At 50.7% G+C, this 21,487-nt stretch overlaps 2 protein-coding genes across 3 annotated transcripts in view; one reads left to right on the top strand and one right to left on the bottom strand.

Annotated features, from left to right (window-relative positions):
- Positions 1-1,637: 1,637 nt before the first annotated feature.
- Positions 1,638-9,871, top strand: EIF2D (eukaryotic translation initiation factor 2D). Its single transcript, XM_066565434.1, has 15 exons — positions 1,638-1,745; positions 2,772-2,962; positions 3,184-3,267; positions 5,236-5,326; positions 5,889-5,996; positions 6,295-6,584; positions 6,681-6,798; positions 7,266-7,311; positions 7,450-7,553; positions 7,674-7,832; positions 7,956-8,045; positions 8,151-8,246; positions 8,455-8,575; positions 9,308-9,482; positions 9,581-9,871. The coding sequence occupies exons 1-15, from the start codon at positions 1,690-1,692 to the stop codon at positions 9,649-9,651; spliced, it is 1,800 nt and encodes a 599-aa protein (XP_066421531.1). The 5' UTR covers positions 1,638-1,689; the 3' UTR covers positions 9,652-9,871.
- A 559-nt stretch (positions 9,872-10,430) lies between these two features.
- RASSF5 (Ras association domain family member 5) overlaps positions 10,431-21,487 on the bottom strand; it is a 32,936-nt gene continuing 21,879 nt past the window's right edge. For both annotated transcript variants that reach the window (XM_066565459.1, XM_066565460.1), the window contains 4 exons: positions 16,068-16,181; positions 14,354-14,651; positions 13,940-14,055; positions 10,431-13,287 (listed from right to left, as the gene is read on the bottom strand). In XM_066565459.1, the coding sequence (XP_066421556.1) occupies positions 13,135-13,287; positions 13,940-14,055; positions 14,354-14,651; positions 16,068-16,181 (681 nt within the window). In that variant the 3' untranslated portion in view covers positions 10,431-13,134. The remainder of the gene's footprint in view (positions 13,288-13,939; positions 14,056-14,353; positions 14,652-16,067; positions 16,182-21,487) is intronic.

The following is a 21,487-nucleotide window of genomic DNA, read 5'->3' as shown; positions in this document are numbered from 1 at the left end:
GGGATGGCGCCCGTGGCTGCGGAGCTCCAGCTTCTCCCCTCAGCCAAACCAGCCCCGCGGAACTCCCGCACCCGAGGCTGTGGAGCTCCAGCGCGCACCTCGCTTCTCCCCTCAGCCGAACGCGCTCCGCGGTGCCCCCACGCACCGCGGGGTGCTCGGCATGGAGGAAAGGAACCTCCTCACACCGAGGTGTGTGGAAGGAACGCTCAGTAGTAACGTGGTTGCGAATAGGTGGATGGAGGCAAAACGCTGAGTGCTGCATGTAGGGGGCTCTGGGACAGCACGGGCTGCCCGACCCTGCCAGCCGCTGTGCAGGGATTGATTTGGAATAAAAAGTCCAGGACAATGCTCAGCTCCCCACGAGCAGCCATGGATTTGACCTGGAACAGAGGGAGTTACAGAGCTGGAGGCATCGGTGGCGTTTTGGAACATAATAGCTCTCTAATGAGATGTAGGAGGTGTATTTATTTCCACAAACTGCCCTTAAATTAATAAAAAAATGAAAATCAAGTGGAGTCTGACTTTCTGGCTCTGCACAACTCCCTGCCAGGAGAGGACAGCCAGGAGATCTTATCCCAGGGAACAGGGACAGGAGGAGAGGGAACGGCCTCAGGCTGGGCTGGGGAGGCTCAGGTTGGACACCAGCAGGAATTTCCTCATGGAAAGGGCTGGAAGGGGCTGCCCAGGGGGGTTTGGACTGCCCATCCCTGGAGGTGCCCAAGAATGGATGTGGCACTGAGTGCTCTGGGCTGGGGACAACGTGGGCATCAGGCACAGCTTGGACTCGATGATCCTGGAGGGATTTTCCAATCTCCATAACTCTGTAAAAGCTGCAATTACTACAATACTCCTGTAATACTCCTACCCACTCCACATTCCTCAATCTCCACCTAGAAATCGATCAGGAACACACAAGCAAATGTATAAATCACAGCAAGGATGCCCAGCTGCCAGGGCACGTTTACCAGACAACAGCTGAGAAGTTTAAGCACAAAAGAACCCCCACAATTCTGAGAACCCCTCGTATGGAGGAGCTCGGGGGCCGCCGTGGGGGTATCCCAGAGCCTGGCAGGGGGACCGAGACCCCCTCAGGGAGCAGCGTTTGGGAGACCGAGACCCCCTCAAGGAGCCAAGGTGGGGAGACTGGGACCCCATCAAGGAGCCAAGGTGGGGAGACCGAGACCCCCTCAAGGAGCTGGGGCGGTGATCTCCAATGCGGGTGATGGTGACTGGGACCCCCTTAAGCAGCTGGGGTGGGGGTCTCCAATGCGGGTGATGGGGACCGGGACCCCCTCAAGGAGTCACGGTGGGAGACTGAGACCCCCTCAGGAAGCTGGCGGTGGGGAGACTGGGACCCCCTCAAGGAGCTGGGGCGGGAGTCTCCAACGTGGGCGAGGGGGACCGGAATCCCCTCAAGGAGTCGGGGCAGGGGAGACCGAGACCCCCTCAAGCAGCTGGGGCGGGGGGACCGAGACCCCCTCAAGGAGTCCGGGCAGGGGGACTGGCGCCTCTCAGGGAGCTGGGGCGGGGGTCCCCAACGCGGACGAGGGGGCCCGGGAGCCCTGAGGGCGGCGGAGCGGGGGTCGCGGGGGCTCGGCACGGCCGGACGCCGTTTCCAGCCGGACGGTTTATGGGCGCGGACGGCGCCATGGCGGCCGCCGCGGGCTGAGGGGACGGCGCGGGCCCGCCATGTTCGCCAGGGCGTTCCGCGTGAGGGCCAACAGCAGCATCAAGGGCTCGGACCGGTGAGTGCCGCGTCGGGACCCCGCAGGCAGGGACCCCCCCCAGGCCGGGGGGACGCGCGGGGCTCGGCCCCGGGGTCGCGGTCGGCGATGCCCCGGGAGTAGCTGCTTTCAGCCCCTGCTTGTGGCACGCTCCCGGCCTGAGCACGGAGTTGTGCGTTTCGCTGGAAGATGCTGCCGTAATTAAGCCAGGTTTAATTGAAATGTTATGCCGAGGCCTGGATGAGGCCTTCTGTGCTTTTTTATAGCAGAGTTCAGTGTGTAACGGGGCTCTGAGATGAAGAGGGGGTTTGGATAAGGAGTGGAGTGACAGGACTAGGGGGAATGGCTTTAAACTGGATGAGGGTAGGTTTATATTGGATATTAGGAAGAAATTATTCCCTGTGAGGGTGGGGAGGTGCTGGCACAGGTGCCCAGAGCAGCTGGGGCTGCCCCTGGATCCCTGGAAGTGCCCAAGGCCAGGCTGGATGGGGCTTGGAGCACCTGGGACAGTGGAAGGTGTTCCTGCCATGGCAGGGGTGAGACTGGATGGGATTTAAAGTCTCCTTTAACCCGAACCATCTGTAATTCTCTAATTCTTTATGTTCCTGAGTAGCACTGCTGGACTGACCTCCTGATTGTTCAGGTTCACTGGACACTGCTGTGAATGACCACAAGCCCCCCTGTGCTGGTCACTGGGGCTTAAACTTCAATTAAAACTGGGGGACAGGGAAATCTGGCTGTCCCCTGCTCCAGCTGTGGGTGACACCTGGGCAGAGCCAGTGTGGCACTCCCAGGTTGAAATCACAGCACGAAACAGAGGCACGGGCTGCAAACAGAAGCTGAAAGCAGATGTTTAAAGAAGATAAGAGCGGGGCAAGTGTATCGTTCAGATCGTTTGTAAACCCAGACACAAATGCTTCAGATTATCTCCTGTGAAGAGGTGGGAATCTCAGGAACAGGCGACAAAACAGAACAGCAGTTGTTGGAATTAGTTTGAGGGATGGCCTAGGCAGCTTTGTAACACATTCGGGGTTTTTTTCATTGCAGGAGGAAGCTACGAAGTGATGTGGCAGCAGCTTTCCCCAGCCTGAGCTCTGAACAAGTGGCTGAGTTGGTTCCAAACAAGGAAGAGCTCAATGTCATCAAAATATACTCTCACAAAGGGGAGGCCATCACTGTGTACATGAACCACAGGAACCCGATACTGTTTGAAGTTGAGAAAGTTCTGTATCCAACAGGTAGGGGGAAGGGGTTGGAGTAATCCTCCCTCTTTGCTTACCTTCCCAGGTAATTATTGTGGCATTGTTTTGATTTCACATTTCTTTATTATCCCATTAAGTGTTTTATTATCTAATTAAGTTTAATATCCAATGAGAGTTTAGTCTTAAAGATGAAAAGAAACAGCATCTAGAAATGTTCTTAATGATGCATTTTAAAATTTACTTCTGTTTTGGGACAGTGTACACTCTGTGGGTCTACCCAGACCTTCTCCCTGCCTTTGCAACATGGCCCCCAGTGCTACAGAAACTTGCAGGAGGTGCAGGTAAGAGCACCAGAACTTTGTCCCTTTGCACTGCAAAAAGGAGTTTGCCTACAGGACTTTTTAGGTGTTTTCCTTCACAGTGGCAAAAACGTACCTGAAACAAATGGAAGGAATGAGTACTCAAAAAAATTTTGTAGTGGTGGTGTCCTAGAAAGGAAATAAATTCGCTGTAAAAAGAGTTTGTGAAGGAAGGAAAGTAGGTGAAGGTGTTTAAAGCAGTAACCTGCTCAGTGTGGGAGGCTGAGATTTGGAAATTCCTTCTCAGGATGATGAGCAGCCCTGAACTGGGACACAGAACTCCCTGTGCCATTGGTCTGTCCCTTTTGAAAGCTCCTTTGCTGCCACCCTGCTTCCTGTCAGTGCCCAGGTGAACAAGCTCATCCTGTGGAGAGGAAGGAAATGTGGTTTGGAAGCTGCAGTGCAATCACTGTCAGGCAGCCTGGGCATTGTGCAGGTGGGGTTGGAGCTGAGTTCCTGGCTTACTGGCTCTACCACCTCATCATGGATCAAGACTAACAGGAAAGGTGTCTGTTTTCTGGAACCTGCTTTGGATGCAGTTCAGACTCAGGAGAATCAGCCCATTATAAACTTCAAATTGCTGAACTGCTCAAGCAGAAAAAGATTAAATTTGAGCTGCTGCAGCCTTGATCTCTACCTGGAAGTGCTCACGAAGGGAGGGATGTGTTTTTCCATGACACAGCATCCAAAGTGGAACTCAGGTCTCTCTGCTTTGTTTGCTCTTGGGGAAAATAAAGTGCTGTGATAGACATCTGAGAGAGCCTCGCTGCTGACTTAGAATGACCCAGTTTCTGGGCAAAAAGACTTGCTAATGGGGCAGGACATTGATGAAAGAGGCCTGCGGGACATTCATCGCCCCTGGCAACCAGGCTACCTCTGTGCAGGATCCAAAGATAAGGAGCTGGCCGGGAGACAATGGCCACAAAGGCAGGGGGAGAGGTAGAGCCAGTCCAGAAGGGAGAGGAAAGGCACCAGGCTCTCCAGTGCTGCAGACTGGAGCACTGGAGGAGATTCAGTTCCTAAAAGCAGCATCTTTTGGGATAGCTCTTCCATAAATTCAAATACCCGCTGTCTGCCCTGCTAATTTGCATAATTGAATGCTGCTTATGCGGTCACATTAAGGCCTTGATGTGGTTTCTGTCCCCAGCCATGTGGAGCTCTGGTGGCAGCTGCAGAGTGCATTGTAGACTTGATAAAAATACTTGTGACAATGAACAGGGGGAAGCATCTTGGCTTCTTCAGGCTCCACATTAAATCAGGAATGCTGAGAAAAATGTGAGATGTCTGCAAAACCAAGCCATGGAAGAGCTCAGACTGCAGAGAGCTGCAGTGAGGGAGAGCAGCTGCTGTTCCCATCCTTTGGTGAGGACATCGTGCCACACCTGCAGCATGGAAAGCTCTGCTTTGCTCCCATCCCAGGCTGGTCCTCCCAGGTGTGGGAAGCAGAAGGAAGCAGGGGTGTGGTTTCTATCCAAAACAGCAAGGAGGCAACTCCCTGAGAATTGCCAGCTGGCTGCAGCTGATGTGGCACGTTCAGGAGGGATGGGGCAGCAGTGGAAACTTTGAGGCAATTCTGTCTCCAGGGAAAAAGCTGCTGGGATAACCTTCCCTTGGGAAGGGTAAATGGGATATTCCTGGTGCTTCTCCTTGTTCCTTTCCATGCCATTAATGAAGAGCTTTGCTGGGAGCTCGTTCAAAACAGTCCCTCAGGTCTGACAGGGCTGAGCAAGCTTCGCTCCTCTGCAGTTTTTTGGGATGTGCCCAGCAGCCTTGTGGATTGGATCCTGCCCTCCACGGGGGAAAAGCGGCGCTTGAGGAGGAGAAACAGAGACTCCTGTTCTCCCTGGCGTGTGCCCAGCTCGTGGTTCTGCTGAGTAACGGGAGGGAGGGAGGGGGAGGCGGTGCCTGAGCGTTTCATTGAGAAATGGATGCGCTTCATTCTTCCCGCAGACCTGATGCTGCCAGGAGTTGTGGTGCCACCTTCTGGCCTCCCTCAAGTGACACGGGGCACGCTCTGTGCTGTCACCCTGCTGGGAAACAGGTACAGAGCATTCTCCCATCCACAGCCTGTCCAGAAACTAAAAACGAAGTGAAGAATTTTGAGGAAATCGAGGCGGAAATGTTGTCTTCGAGGAGCCTCAGCAGTGGAAGATACAGCAGGAAAAAAACCCTTAATTTTTTGAGTTAGGATATGGTTGAACTGAGGTGGGAAGCTTTGTAAATTGGTTCTTTTGGACCAATGTTTTTAACAAAATATTGAATTCTGTACAGTTGTCTTTGTGTCTGTGTGGAAGTTCTGAGTCAGGGAGTGTTAAAGCCATTGGTTTTCTCTCACTACTGGTCTCTTCTGGCAGTGCATGCACTTCTTGTAATTTATTAAAAGCCAGAATGTGTCACTGCACAACCTTCACTTCATCCAGGCTCAGGATTCTTTGAAAAACCTTACATACCAGAAAAAATGTAAAACCTTGAAAAAAACCCCCACAATTTGTAAAGAGCGGGGAGGTTGTAAAATAAATTCAGTGTGACACATTAGCACAGCCTGTGTGCAGTAGCACTGGGTGTTTGTGTTGTCCTGCTCCAACATTCCCTTCTTTTCCCAGAGCTCCCGTGGCAGTTGGAGTTGCCACCATGTCCACGGAGGAGATGCTGGCTGCTGGAATGAAAGGGAAGGGCTTTGCTGTGCTGCACACTCACCTGGATCACCTCTGGTGGGTAACTGCCAGGCCTGGGGGAAAATGGACAACAGGTCTCGTGTGTTTACTGAAACCCAAATCTAAGATTAATCTGTCAGGCCAACTTAGTGAATTATTTGGGTACAGCTCAGATAGGAACTTTATTTGGAATTAATGGAGGAAGATGAGTTCAAAGTAAATTTTACAGTTCAGAGATTGCAGAAAAAGACCCATGCAGGTGCCAGTTCCTTTATTCAGGGTGACATCTGTTCACTGTCCTGTGGTTGAAAGCAGCAAAAGGAAAGCTGTGTTCTGCTTTTTCTTCCTTTTGTAGGGAATATGGTGACAAATCTTCTCCTCCTACCTTAGCTCCCTTGGTGACAGATCCTGCTGCAATGGAGAGTGCTGGAGACCAGGAGGAGCTGCAGGGGAAGGAGCCTGGCAGCAGCTGCTCCCCTGAGCCAGAGCAGCACGTGGACATCAGGGATTTGAGCCTGAGGGACACAGACACTCGTGCACAACTGCTGGGGAAGGAGGAGCTCCATGAGAACAGAGCTGCAGAACCAGCTGAGGATGCCAGCACAGGGGACCAGCAGGAGGCTGAGGACAGCAGGACCCCACAAGGTATTTTTAGATGCCAGCAAACCCAAACCGTGCCCCTTTGGTTTGCTGAAGCTCACAGACAACTCACTGCCTACCTGTCCTTTTTTCTCCCTGCAGAGCAAATGGATGCATTGTTTAATCAGTGCTTTTTCCATGCTTTAAAATGCAGAGTAAAGAAGTCAGATCTCCCCCTGCTCACCAGCACATTTCTAGGCAGCCACATGGTCTCCTGCTGGTACGTGGGAAGGAGATGGAATTGGGATTTGCATGCTGGGATTTGGTCTTTAAAACATGAAGATTGTGTGGGATATTTAGGAAACAGATTTTGAGTAAAAAATGAAATCCAGTTCTTAATTAAGGTTATGCTCACTTCTGCCATCAAATACTCTGATCATATACAATCCTTATATTAAATACTTGGATGTAAGGATTGTCCAGACCTGGATTTGCACTTGGGAGCCAACTTGACTTGGCTGACATTGGTTTCGCCATGGTTTAGTCACCTGAGTGGCTGCTGCCTGCCTCAAGATCATCAGCACTAATTTCACTCATCACATTCTATTTATCAGCTTCTTTGGTGTAGCTCTTCCTCTGTGTGATTTGTATTCCTGCTGTTAAGAAACTTCTAGCATAAGTAGCAAGATTTAAGAAGAAATGAAGGGTGACTCATAACTAAAGAACTTTTAAAAAATCCATTTATAGCCCTGCTGGAAAACAACTGGACATAAAGAAATCAAGCTATAAGAAGGTGAGATTTTTCTGTTGGCTTGGGTGGTTTTTTAAAAAATTAATTTTAATAATTAACAGAGAAAGAGAAAAAGTTTAAAACACAAGAGCAGGAGTTGAAAATACTTGACTCCACATTTCTGATTGTTGCTTCCTTCAGTTCTCTAAATTCCTGCAATGCATGCAGCACCAGAGGATCTTACAAGTGAAGGAGCTGAGCAAAGGTGTGGAGAGCATCGTGGACGTGGACTGGAAACACCCAGAGTACGTAGAACAATATCAGCCTTTAAAGGAGTTGGGAGTCTCTGAAAGAAGGGAGTGGAATCTGCTGCCTCCAGCTCTGTTTCCATCCCTTCTACTCACACCAAACAATTCTTGTGGCAGCATTAAAGCATTTGCAGTGCCTGAAGGATTTTCCTCAGCCTCTGCTGCCCAAGACAGCAAGAGTGAAGAGAGAGAACAAGTGTACCGTGCTCCTGAAATCATTCCACTCTATGGGGTCTCCACAAAAATGATCCCACTCTTTCAGGAATCTGGACACAGGTAAGCACAAAAAAAAAAAAAAATATGAAGGGAGAGACCAACAAAACTGTAGTTGCTGTTTCTCTCTTACTGCCAGAACCCAACACCCAAATACTTTGAGTTCAAAATTCTCTTTGTCCTCAGAAAAGGCAGCATCCTCTCAAGCAGTGAGGTGAGAAACATCATCATTAACTACGTGAAGAGTAATGAGTTGGTTGATGAAACAAACAAAAAGTGAGTACAGGTGGAAGTTTTCCTCCCCTGCTTCTACAGGAGAGGCTGAAATTAGAGGAAAAAAAGTGACCTGGTTTGCTCCTTCTGTGTGCTTTTGTTTTGCAGCTTTGTAAAGGTGAATGCCATTCTGTGTGACTGCCTGTTGGATAAATCAGAACAGGATGAGATCTCACACCTTAAATGGGATGAACTCTTGAGCAGGTGATTGTTCCCTCAATATCCCTTCCCAGAACTGCACAGATTTATTGCCTGCAACTCAAACCCCATGGTGGGAGCTGCCTGATTTGTAATTTCCTGGAGATAAATAGGAGCAAGATGAGATCTCACACCTTAAATGGGACATCCTTTTGAGCAGGTGCTTGTGCTCAGTATCCCTTCCCAGAATGACACAGATTATTGTTTTGTCCAGGTGCCTGGAACGACTGCAGCCCTTACACCAGGTGACATTTTCTGGACAAGAACCCGTGGTGAGGAAAGGAAACATCGAGCCCATTGACATCAGCATAGCACAGAGATCATCAAACAAGAAGGTGAAAAAAGACAATTAAATGAGGGGGTTGAGCAGGTGAAATCCCAGATCCTGAGGGCAGCTTTGGCAATCATTATTAAACCTTCATCAGTGATATTTCCAGTCTTTACTAGTTTCTAAGCATTATTAAACCCACAGCAGTGCTGTTTCCAATCATCATTAACCCTTCAGCAGTGATGAGTCCAATTGTCATTTAACCCTTCAGCAGTGATGTTTCTAATCACTTTTTAACCCTTCAGCAGTGATGAGTCCAATAATTTTTTAACCCTTCAGCAGTGATGTTTCCAGTCATTATTAACTCTTTGGCACTGATGTTTCCAATCTTCAGCAGTGATGTTTCCAATTATTATTTAACCCTTCAGCAGTGATGCTTCTAATTAATATTTAACCCTTCAGCAGTGATGCTTCTAATTATTATTTAACCCTTCAGTAGTGATGCTTCTAATTATTATTTAACACTTCAGCAGTGATGCTTCCAATCATTATTAACCCTTCAGCAGTGATGCTTCCAATTAATATTTAACCCTTCAGCAGTGATGCTTCCAATTAATATTTAACCCTTCAGCAGTTATGCTTCTAATTATTATTTAACCCTTCAGCAGTGATGCTTCTAATTATTATTAACCCTTCAGTAGTGATGCTTCTAATTATTATTAACCCTTCAGTAGTGATGCTTCTAATTATTATTTAACCCTCCAGCAGTGATGTTTCCAATCATCATTTAACCCCACAGGTGACAATTATCAAGAACCTTGAGCTGTATGGTCTGGACCCACAATGTGTGGCCAACACTCTCCAACAAAAGGTCCAAGCCAGTGCCACCATCAGCCCAGCACCAGGAACAAAGGACAGAGTCCAGGTCCAGATCCAAGGCAACCAAATCCATCATCTAGCCAAGATGCTGCTTGGTAAGAAGGTTCTGGAACTGGGCTGGTTGCAGCAAAACTGAGATGTTTCAATTCTTTAGGTCTTCCTTAGCTGAAGTGAGCTCTTGGTTGTGTTGCAGAAGAATATCAGCTACCTCGGAAATACATCCAGGGCCTGGACAAGGCTCCAAAGCTTGGCCGCAAGAAGTAGGAGGAAAATCGACTCTAAGGATTGCTCAGCTCTCAGTATTTTCATTATTTATAGAAGGGTTTGCTGCCAGCAAATCAAGGATCATGCACAGGCCCTGCTCATTCCACAATGAGTCCTGGATGTTTACAAGGTCTGGAATTCACCCTAATAATAATAATAATAGTACTGCAGGTGTTCCTTTTTCATAAAAATAAAAAGCTCAATAAACCCCTTGGCATTATTCTCTTGTGAATTTTTTTAATGGAAATTGATACTGAAGCACTGGATGCTACAGTGGTTTTTGGGTGGTTTAACATTCTAGCTTTGCATCTTTGATCAAGGATGTGGAATAAATCTCCTCTGAAATATGAGAAAAATACATTCCAACACAATCCTGGGACAGTGCAGTGTGTTCTGCCACTGAGTAAAACCCCTCTGGCTTAGATTTTATCTTTTTAAACTTTTTAAAAATTTCCACGTATTGAATTCAGACATTTCAGCATTGAGAATTAACTGCATTAGCTGGACTTCTGTAGTTTATATTATTTTTATATATAAAAATACATCTAAATGTATGACATGAGCTGTAATTTATCACAGGTAACAGTTCTGTCAGCCCCAGCTAAAAGCTTAAATTAATGGAACACTTTGGTCAGGTCTTACAAGTGTGAATATTCTTTAGCTCTTTAACAGTAAGTTAGGAAATTTAAATTCACTTCTAGGAAGGATTCCTGTATTTCCCTTTAGGCTAAATCCACTGACGTTCCATAGGAGGGTACCAGAAAAAGAAGTTCAAGAGATTTCTTTTATTACTGACAGCTTTATTCTCATTTCTCTTACACTGTCTGCATATGAACAAATAGTTCCAGAACCTTCAAAAAAAGTTGAGAGTGAGACATTTTGTAAAAATGCCATAGAATCACTAGGGAGTAGTAAAAATAAATTACAGCATTGCAAAAATGCATTTCACTTTGCCATAGAAGCTCTACTATTCCATCCTATACACATTATTTTACAGGTTTTACAGTAGCCATGGAAAATAAACTCACACGATGTAGGCGAGACAATTGCTAACCAAAGGCACTGCCAACAGGATCTGCGCTTAAAGAAGGGGCAAATACTCCTAAAACCAGCTCAACTGACCCTTGAGAATTTGAGTTTCCACACCTACCAATTCCTCAAATGCCCCTCATATTGAAAAAAAACCAAAAAACCCAAAAGAACGAGCCCTGCTGGTGCAGGAGGTTTTCAGCAGCATCCACAGTGATTGCATACGAAGCCATGCCTTCTACAAACTGTCAAAGACATGCTGGGGCCAGGAAGGGACAGGGGACACCAACATAAAAATAAAACTAGAAATAAACCTGCACAACTTTCAGCCAGAAAGAAAAGGGATTTCAAACCAAGCGTGTGGCTCTTCGCTCTGAGAGCCACCGGCAGTTTCTACAGCGCTCTTCCCCACGGTGGAACTGAAGTATTTATACGGTGCTCTCAAGGCTCAAAGCACCAGATAAACGGCATTTCAATGACTCCACAAGTGAACAGTGAAGTGCTAAGTCTGCCTATGGCTGGACAAACAGCCCCAGAGCACGGCAGGCGTTATTAAAGGTCGTTGGGTGTAGAGTACAGTACAGCTGGAGGCTCCTCTGCACCAGAGCCCTGCGAGCAAACCCTCACTGCTGACCACAACAGGAGCTGCAACTGAGCTCGGCAGAAAGTGGCTTTCACACCAAGTAATGCAGTTACTCTCATAAGGTTTAGAAACAAACATACTCAAAATCTGGAAAAAAAAAAAATAATCCCAAGCAATCACCTTCCAGAAAGAAACAAAGCAGTTCCTCATCCCTCCCCAGACACGAGGGCCTTGTCACATCAGTGCTGTGGGGACAGGAGGGACAAGGCTCTGCACGGCTTCCTCCTTAGCCCAAATGCAAGGTTTTCACACTTAAGGGAAAAAAAAGGCACTGAGGTAAATTTGAACTCCTCCCTATTCCCCAATAACCGGCTGCCTCCCCTCCCACGGGGTGCAGGAGGGATCCCAGCAGCCACAGTGAGCTCCATGAGCCCACACCAACCCCGTCCCCGCTCCATCCCAATCCAGCACTGACATTCCCTGTTCCCTGGGCTGTGAACAAGAGGGAGGGCTGGCCCTGGCTGTGTGCAGCGTGCTCGGTATGGAGCACTGAGGGTAAACATGGGGCCCATCCTCTCCCCCAGGATCATTGCAGCCCAGCAGTGACCCCTGCACGGCCTCAGCAGCAGGAGGGAGGGCAGGGACCCAGCCTGCAGCTCGAGGACTTTGCTGAGGGATGCTCAGCATGGCGTGGTGGCAGCCCTGAGACAGGCAGAGAGAGACTTGCTGTCCTCTCCTGGCTCCACGGAGAGAGCAAATCCTGGGAAGCCTCCTGGACATGCAGGACAGCACCAGTTGAGAGTGGGGAGGGAGAACAGGGCACAGGGACAGCAGGGCTGGGACAGCAGGAGCAGGAGGAAGCTCAGGTGAGCTGAGCAGAAAGCATCCAAGGACAGTAATTCCCTTCCTTGGTGCCACCTCCACACCCCAGCCCTGGATGGGGCTCCTCTCCCTCGGGGCCAGGCACGCTCACAGCTCAAAATCTGATTTGTGAAGGGGTTTTGAGCTTTCCTGGGTTCCTCTGATGGACACATATTGCTAAACCTTCAACACTGAACCCTCAGCCTGTGCCCCAACCATCACCTTTACACTTTTCAAACAGAATTTCCGGGAACATAGGTCCCAATTCCTACAGAGTAGAGAACTGGTGAAACCCTGGCTAACTTGGCTAAGCATCAGGGACAGTTACTGTAATTCAGCTCTTTCCAAAATTAGAAGTCAAAGAGAATCAAAATGAATGACTTTCCTGGGAATTACTATTACCAAGTTGCAATAATATTTACTAACAGACTGTTGGGGTGTTGCAGCTGCCTTGGTGTCCTAACCTGGCATTTCCCTGGCTGCCTTAGGCCTGAACAAGTCCAGGGCTTGGCTAGAGCTGCAACACTCACGTGGTTTGGTGCAACAACCTCCTCCCCTTTTCCTGTGCTCTCCTTACGAAACCAGAACTGGGCCATGAGGGCACTGTGGGCCACAGCACCTCCAAACAGGAACAAGCAGCTCGCTGGGAGGAGCAGGAACAGCAAGAGCTGCCCTGCTCCAAACTTCAGCCAGCACAGGGGTCCTGTTGGGTGTCACACTGAGGATTTTCCACGCAGCCTCTCCAGCGGATGGCACGGCTGGAAATCCAACCAGCAGCTGTGTTTGCTTTGTTGAAGCTGTTTTATAAACAGGCTTCCCGTTCTTGGACTGGCTCTGGTCCTGGGAGAAGAGGTTTCAGAAGAAGAAAATGCAATAGGATCATTTTAGGGGTGCTGGGAGCCAGTCCTTACGGAAGGTTGAAGAGGGAGAATGACTACTAAGGTGTCCTGAGAAGTCTTTTCATTAAAAACAGTCTCTATCTTAGTCTGATGCCCAGTGCCTCCTGAAGGTTATCCAGGTTTGCCTCTGGCCTCTTTCAGGGTCTGTTGCAGTCTCTGTTTGAACCTCTCATACTTCTTGTGCACTTGCTGGATTTTGTCCTTCTCCTCTTTGTCCAGGATCATCAGGAAGTTCTGCAGCTCCGGGATGGAGAAGGCGTCCCACTGCAAAACCGGCAGAGAGGCAAAGTGAGCACACACCTGCTGGGCTTTGTGAGTTCTTACCTCTGAATCTGTGAGCAGGAGCCATAAAATACATTTAAATGTGTCTGATCTCCAGGGATTTCACCTCGAGTGGTGAGAGGGATGGGATAAAGGGCTACAGCATGAAGGACCATCCCAATCCTCCCACCCCAAATGAGAAGCAGAATCCTGCAGGATGCAGCAGCTCCCAGCATTTGCTTCACTGTGGTGGAGAGCAAGATTTCAACCCAAAACTGGCTGTGAATTTATTACCTGAGTGTCCCTGGCTTTTACTTAAATTAGTGGATTACTTATAACAGTGCTCAGCTAATCTAAGAGAGGATTAACCCTGGGGCTGCACTGCCGCGTTCGTTCCATAAACAGATTATGGAGTGGCCATCAAAACTGGCCTCAGCATTTCCACAGCTCAAGTTTGAAGTGTTTTAAAAACCCAGATCATTCAGGAGCAATAAAAGACTCAAGTTTAAAGTGTTTAAAAAACCCAGATCATTCAGGAGCAATAAAAGACCTCTAAGAGGGAAACAGCCCTTTTTGTGCTGCCTCTGTCACACATCTCCCAGCTCTGCCATGTGCTCCATATTTGTGTGAAAACAAGGAAAAGTCACCAGTGTACCTCAACTTCCCCCGTTTCGTTTTCCTTCAGCACAAAGCTCAGCGCGTCGGTGTCAGGGCCCGCCAGCAGCCGCAGGTACAGGGGGTACTCGGTGAGAGGAAGCTTCTGGAAGAGCACTGCAAGGACAGCAGACACCCCCAGTGAGATCAGGGCTGCCAGGGCAGAGGGAAGCTCAGGGGATCAGCTGGAGCATGGAAAAGGATGCTCAGGATCGCAGGGCGGAGTCTCAGATTCACAACGATCCCTGTAAGGTCTCAGGTGGTTTCACCCTTTCTGAAATCAATTCCCTGTTACCCTAAGCACCTGTGGAGGTCTGGCCATTGATTCACCTGGATTTAGGCTTTTCCTGCCTGAGACCCCAGTGAGTCCTAGAGCACACCAACCCCAGGCAGAGCTGCCAGGCCCTGAACTCACCTTGCCCATCTTTCCTCATCTCCTTGAAAAGTGCAAACTTCTGGGGGTTATCCACCACCATGAACTTCTTCAGCAGCCCCTGGATCACCTCGCTCACCGTGGTGGTGCTGCTGATGTGCAGCTGCTTGATGGCATCCAGGGGCAGGTAGAAGGAGGTCCTCTTGTCTGTCATCTCAGCCAGGTTCACCTCCTTGAGGGCATCGTAGATGGACTGGGGCCGGATCCCGGCCGGCACCGTCACCGGCCGCCGCAGCTTCAGGTGCACCTTGATGAACCCTGTGTAGGTCCCATCATCGTTCTGGGGACAAAGCACACAAGGATCAGGCTCCAGGAAGCTTCTCCAGCCCCTTTCCCACCACAACAAGTGTGGGGTGACAGCAGGAGCTGCCCCCGCTCCGGGAGTTCCAGCGTTTCTCATTAATCATGTCAAAAGTACCCAGTAATTTCAGGCCAGTCACTGCTGATTTTCTCTTGGTAGTGACTCATCCCTTCCTCTCTCGCCTGTGGGATCTTGTTTGATTTCAAACCAGCCCTGCTACGAGGCAGTTATGGAAATTCCATTGCATGGAATTTGTAGTTGCACTTAATATGGATTTGAAACCCCTGGTTCAGCAGGATGTCCCAAACTTATTCCTTATGTTTTATTCCCCATTTAAGAGATTCTCACATCTCCATGTTACAGATCATCCCTGATCCCACCACAGGTCTCTTATCCCACCCTCAGCTCCACAAAAATGCAGGAATCAGGGGAAGAGCCTGGTTCTGCACAGTGCACCCAGGAAGCCTGGCAGTGCTGAGGGCAGAGCTCCTCTCTCTAGAAAGGTTTTGTGTTCCTAAAGCCACTTCCAACAGCTCACAGCCCCGGTTCCTCCATGACTCATCCCCACTGGGGCTCACCCATCTGGGACAAGGCTTTGTGGCAGCTCCTTGCCAGAGATCAGTGCCAGCCAGAAGGGGTGGAGGCAGGGAAGGTGTGATTGGCGAAGTTCAAAAGCTGCCTCTCAGCCCTGGGGACATTGGGCCATCCAGGTGTCATTTGTCCCCTGAGACTTCCCCCCCCTTACCTGGTTGGTGGGATCCCTGCCCCTTCCCTCCCCCTCTCCCTGGGGTTAAAAGGAACAGCAACCACGGGGTTCGGTTCGGTGGTTCTGTTGGAGCTGTTGCTGGATCCAGAGGCCTGTGGGCCAGAATAAAGCTCTGGATCCAAGCCCTCCATCAGAACCGACTCCTTTTCCTTCACCTCGCCTTGAAGCCTCTCCAGCAGAGGTAAACCTGAGCTCCTGTACGCCTGGACTTGTCCCAAGTGCCCAGCTGCAGCATCCAGCCAGCCAAAGGTGTCTCTGAGGTGAAACCACCACACATCCAGCCAGCCAAAGGTGTCTCTGAGGTGAAACCACCACAGCTGCCACCCTTGGTCAAGCAGCAAGGGCCAGGTGAGCCCAGGCACGTTCCATCAGGCAATATTGGTATTTAATTCCAATTTATTGGCGCCCAACGTGGGGCACAAACCCACGACCCTGAGATCAAGAGTCTCACGCTCTACTGGGAGCTGTCACCTGGAGTGTCAGTGACACTGGGAAGCCCAGCAGGAGGAAAAGCAGCTTGCCAGCCACCCTCACCCCAGTGCCACCTTCCCCACAGGCTGGCCCCATTCAGGGCCCACAGGAACCAGCCCCAGTCTGTGTGTGTGAGGGGAAACCAGCCCAGCACATACCAGTTTCATCAGCAGGCAGTTGGTGACCTTTGCATTGTACTTTTCAATCTTCTGTTTGATCTCCTGGACGGTTGGAGGCTCAGGTTTTTCTTCTTCTACGGTTTGTGTCACATTCTGCAATCAGAAGAGTGGGGCTTTAGCTGCTTTGTGTGTTGGGTAATGCTCCATCTGTTCAGCTCCTGAAAGCAGGAACAGATCCTGCTCAGATCCTGAGCACTGATGACGCAGGTGGGGACTGTCCCCAAATGGGCAGGATGCCACATCCCAACCCCAAACCACCTCTGACACCAGTGACAGGAAGTGGAGGCAACACAAAATGCACCAGGTGGTGGCACGGAGCAGTAACGCATCCCACTACAAACCAGGGCAAAAATCCAACCTTTAAAACCCACTTTGAAAGCAAAGCCACCTCCAGCTGCAAGCATTTATTTCCTTTTCGCAATGCAAGAAAAAAAATCCCATCCTATTTCCAGTATTCAAGGCTCTGACTCCTCAAAGTAATGGAAGAAAAAAATCCCATCCTATTTCCAGTATTCACAGCTCTGACTGCTCAAAACTCAAGCAGCTTCCAGTGGGCTCACCCAGGCAGAAGCTGGAGTTAAATCTCTCACTGCTCTTGTCCAAAGCTTGGGAAATCACAGCTCAGAGCAATAAAAGCACACAAGAGCAGCATGCTGGCTGTGTGACTGAATAAATCAGGCAGCCCAGGAATCCCAGCCCGCTGTCCCAGAAGGGGACAGAGGCTGCTGCTCACCCAGGTTTGGGGGAATTTCCTCCAAAACCAACGGGTCTGACCTGTAGGTGGGCTCTGCCTGAAGGCCAGCCATGGAAATGTCACTAATGAATAATCACAGAATCATTAAGGTCAGAAAAGGTCTCTGAGATTAAGCCCAGCTGTCAACACAGCACCATGAAACCATGTCCCCAAGTGTCACATTCCCAGCCTTTTGAACACTTCCAGGCATGGTGATTCCACCATTTCCCCTTCTCATGAAGAAATTTTCACTCTTATCCAATCCAAACCTCCCCTGGCTCCCCTCGAGGGCAGGTCTCCTCTGCATCACTGCCTGCTTTATCTGCTCAATCTGCAGCAAACAAGCCTCTGTGTGTCTTGGGCAATGCTCAGTGGGCTGGATCTCCCTGCTCAGAGCTCTGCTGCCTCCCCAGAACTCACCGCCCTCCCCGGTGACACCCTGCAAATGCATTTTGCCCAGATTTTATGTGGGCTTGCTCAGAAGCTGGCGTTAGTAGGGAGCAGGAAGCGTGAAGGGATGTGCCATCAAGGCTGGGAAGGCTCAGAATGAAAACTGCAATCTCTGAGAAGGAAAAAAAAGGGGAAAAAAAGGGAAAAAAAGGGGAAAAAAGGGGAAAAAAAAGCATCTTGGGGAGCAGAGCTTGTGTCTTCCCAGGCAGCCCCAGAGCACACAGGACAAGGAATCTGTAAATAAGCCAATATTGCCCAAGGCTACCCTTGTTGTTTCTTTCAGAAGGAGAATCAAGCAGAGGACAAACTGAAAGCCTGGTTGCAATCTGGCAAGGCAGGGAAGGCTGCACTGCTGGGACTGGGCAGCCCTGGGTTCACTGAGGCCATTCCCCAGTGACAGCTCAGGATTGCTCCATTTCCACCCCAGAGCAGCAAACAGCTGGACACCTCTGGGACCCCCTCCCCATGGAGCAGCTGTGACACTGGGGTGGCACCCAGAGGACAGCAGGGACACTGGGGTGGCACTCAGGGGACAGCAGGGACACTGGGGTGGCACCCAGAGGAGAGCTGTGACACTGGGGTGGCACTCAGAGGACAGCAGGGACACTGGGGTGGCACCCAGGGGACAGCAGGGACACTGGGGTGGCACCCAGAGGAGAGCTGTGACACTGGGGTGGCACCCAGGGGATAGCAGGGACACTGGGGTGGCACTCAAGGGACAGCAGGGACACTGGGGTGGCACCCAGGGGACAGCAGGGACACTGGGGTCACTCCAAGGGAGGGAGAGGGCCTTTAAACAGGGGCATGGAGGGACAGGACAAGGGGTGATGGCTTTGAACCAAAAGAGGGGAGATTTACATCAGATATTGGGCAGAAATCCTTCCCTGGCAGGGTGGGCAGGCCCTGGCACAGGGGCCCAGAGCAGCTGTGGCTGCCCCTGGATCCCTGGCAGTGCCCAAGGCCAGGCTGGAGCACCGTGGGACAGGGGAAGGTGTCCCTGCCATGGCAGGGGTGGGACTCGATGAGGTCCCTTCCCTCTAAACATTTAAGGTTCTTTCCACTCCAAAGCATTTTATGACAATAAAAGCAAAGCTTTCCTGGGTTATTTGAGAACTGCACATAAAGTGTTTCACAGAAAGGGTGATAAAGTTCTGGAATGTTCTGCCAGGGGAGGTGGTGGAGTCCCCATCCCTGGGTGTGTTTAACAAAGCCTGGATGTGGCACTGGGTGCCAGGGTTCAGTTGAGGGGTTGGGGCTGGGTTGGACTCCATGATCTCTAAGGTCTCTTCCAACCCAGTGATTCTGTGAATTCTGTGAAATATCCATTTATCAGAACTCCCCAGTCTGTCAGAGTCCTTTGGCTCACACTGCACCAAGTTTTGGCCGCTCACAGGTGCTGGGCTGGCAGGGGAGTCTTTAAAAATCATCTTCAGAAACCATGCTGAGGGTTGAGATTTTGAAAGTAGCGTGATGGAAAAGAAAAAAAAAAAAAAAAAAAAAGAAAAGCAACAAAAACCCCACACCCCTTCCCTATAAGTTAACAGAAGATGAACTCTCAGAAAGCCTGCACTTCCTCATGTCACCCGTGTCACAGCACTGAGACAGGCACAGCTGTGCTGCCCCTCACCAAACACGCAGGGAGGGCGGGCAGGGGACCCTGGGACTGTCCCCTCCTGCACAGAGAGAGCTGGAGCTGCAGGGCTGAGGGCACCACAGCATCACCCATGGCACAAACACAACCCGGCACAGAGAGAGTCCATCCATCATCCATCCATGGATCCATCTATCATCCATCCATCCATCATCCATCCATGGATCCATCCATCCATCCATCATCCATGGATTCATGGATTCATGGATCCATGGATCCATCCATGGATCCATCCATCATCCATCCCTCCATCCATGGATCCATCCATGGATCCATCCATCCATGGATCCATCCATGGATCCATCCATCCATCCATCCATCCATCCATCCATCCATCCATCCATCCATCCATCCATCCATCATCCATCCATCCATCATCCATGGATTCATGGATCCATGGATCCATCCATGGATCCATCCATCATCCATCCCTCCATCCATGGATCCATCCATCATCCATCCCTCCATCCATGGATCCATCCATCCATCCATGGATCCATCCATCCATCCATGGATCCATCCATCATCCATCCCTCCATCCATGGATCCATCCATCCATGGATCCATCCATCCATCCATCCATCCATCCATCCATCCATCCATCCATCCATCCATCCATCCATCCATCCATCCCTCATCCATCCATCCCTCATCCATCCATCCCTCATCCCTCATCCATCCATCCATCCATCCATCCATCCATCCATCCATCCATCCATCCATCATCCATCCATGGATCCATCCATCATCCATCCATCCCTCCATCCCTCCATCCCTCCATCCCTCCATCCATCCATCCATCCATCCATCCATCCATCCATCCATCCATCCATCCCTCCCTCCCTCCATGGCCAAAGCGAGCCCAGCAGCTCTGTCTGTCCCTGTCATTGCAGTTTTTCTCTCCCAGGTCCTTCCCCTGGTGACGTTCCCAGCCCAGGGACAGTGCCAGCAGTTCAGAGCAGCTCGGTTTCCATGGAGGGGCACGGCACAGTGGGGCAGCAGGAGTCCCAGGGCCTCACAGCAGGCACACAGCACACGAGGAGGGTTTTGGCTGCCAACAAACCCAAAGCACTCCCAGCAGGAGGGGGCTGGCTCAGGAGCACGTCATTGGTGTCACACAATGTCACCGGTGTCACACCATGTCACCAATGTCACCACGCACTCCAGCTCTGCCCAGCTCTGCCATCCTGCCTTCCCCACCCTGGGCAGCCCAGGGGTACCTGCAGCCTGCCCAGCTCCTCTTCCTCCCACACCCTCCCACTCCAGGGAAAGAAAGTTCGGGTAATTTCTGTCATGCATGCATCCCACCATGGTCACAGTGTCCCGATGAAACCTGGGGACACACGGTGAAGTCATGGGAGAAAAATGAAGGCAAACTCCAGCCAGCTGTCCCAGAGGACCCAGAGTGGGGCCACCCCAGCTCCAGGAGCTGTTTAAGGATGGGGGAGCCCTTAAGGGCACTGGGGATCCCAGGGCTCAACCCCTCACTTCTTCTTGCAGCTCATGTGATGCTCAGGCCAGGCAACACCACGAGCCCCCCAAGCAGGGATCATCCATCCATCCATCCCTGTCCTGCACACCTAAATATTCTGTTTTTCTGCTTCCAGACCCAAACCAGCCCAGCAGCACCAGTCCTGTGCTGCAGGAGCCCTGGGAAGAGCAGCCACAGCCTGGGAAGAGAAGCACTGCAGTGCATGGCCAGATCTGCCACTTGTTGCTCCTCACAAATCACCCCCAACCTCCGGTTGTGCAAAGTTTCTGGTGCAGAATCTGCAATTCTCCCCAAAGGAAGAAAACAGAAGCTTTAACCATAAACCGTTGCCACATTTCCTGTTGTACAGGGGCAGGATGAAATGAGCTGGTAACAAAAACCTCATCTCTGATCTGCACCTCAGCCCTGCTGGGCCTGCAGCTTTCCTGCATGGAAAACAGGGATGGGCCAGCTCAGGCAGCCTTGTGGACACCTGGGCAGTGGCCTCAGCACAGGACACTGGTGTGGCAGCCAGAGGAAAGGGCACAGGACATTGGTGTGGCAGTCAGAATGGACAGGACATTGGTGTGGCAGCCAGAGGGACAGAGACAGGACATTGGTGTGGCAGCCAGAGGAAAGGGCACAGGACATTGGTGTGGTAACCAGAATGGGCACAGGACACTGGTGTGGCAGAGAGAGGGACAGGACATTGGTGTGGCAGCCAGAGGGACAGGGACAGGACATTGGTGTGGCAGAGAGAGGGACAGGACGTTGGTGTGGCAGCCAGAGGAACCAGCACAGGACATTGGTGTGGCAGAGAGAGGGACAGGACATTGGTGTGGCACCCAAAGGAACCAGCACAGGACATTGGTGTGGCAGCCAGAGGAACCAGCACAGGACACTGGTGTGGCAGAGAGAGGCACAGGACATTGGTGGGGCAGCCAGAATGGACAGAACATTGGTGTGGCAGCCAGAGGGACAGGGACAGAACATTGGTGTGGCAGCCAGAGGGACAGGGACAGGACATTGGTGTGGCACCCAAAGGAACCAGCACAGGACATTGGTGTGGCAGCCAGAGGAACCAGCACAGGACA

Source organism: Molothrus aeneus, chromosome 24, assembly GCF_037042795.1.
Source record: "Molothrus aeneus isolate 106 chromosome 24, BPBGC_Maene_1.0, whole genome shotgun sequence".
In the NCBI taxonomy this organism is placed as follows: domain Eukaryota; kingdom Metazoa; phylum Chordata; class Aves; order Passeriformes; family Icteridae; genus Molothrus; species Molothrus aeneus.
Note: the sequence above shows the minus strand (reverse complement) of the source record. Positions and strands in the feature narration are given on the sequence as shown.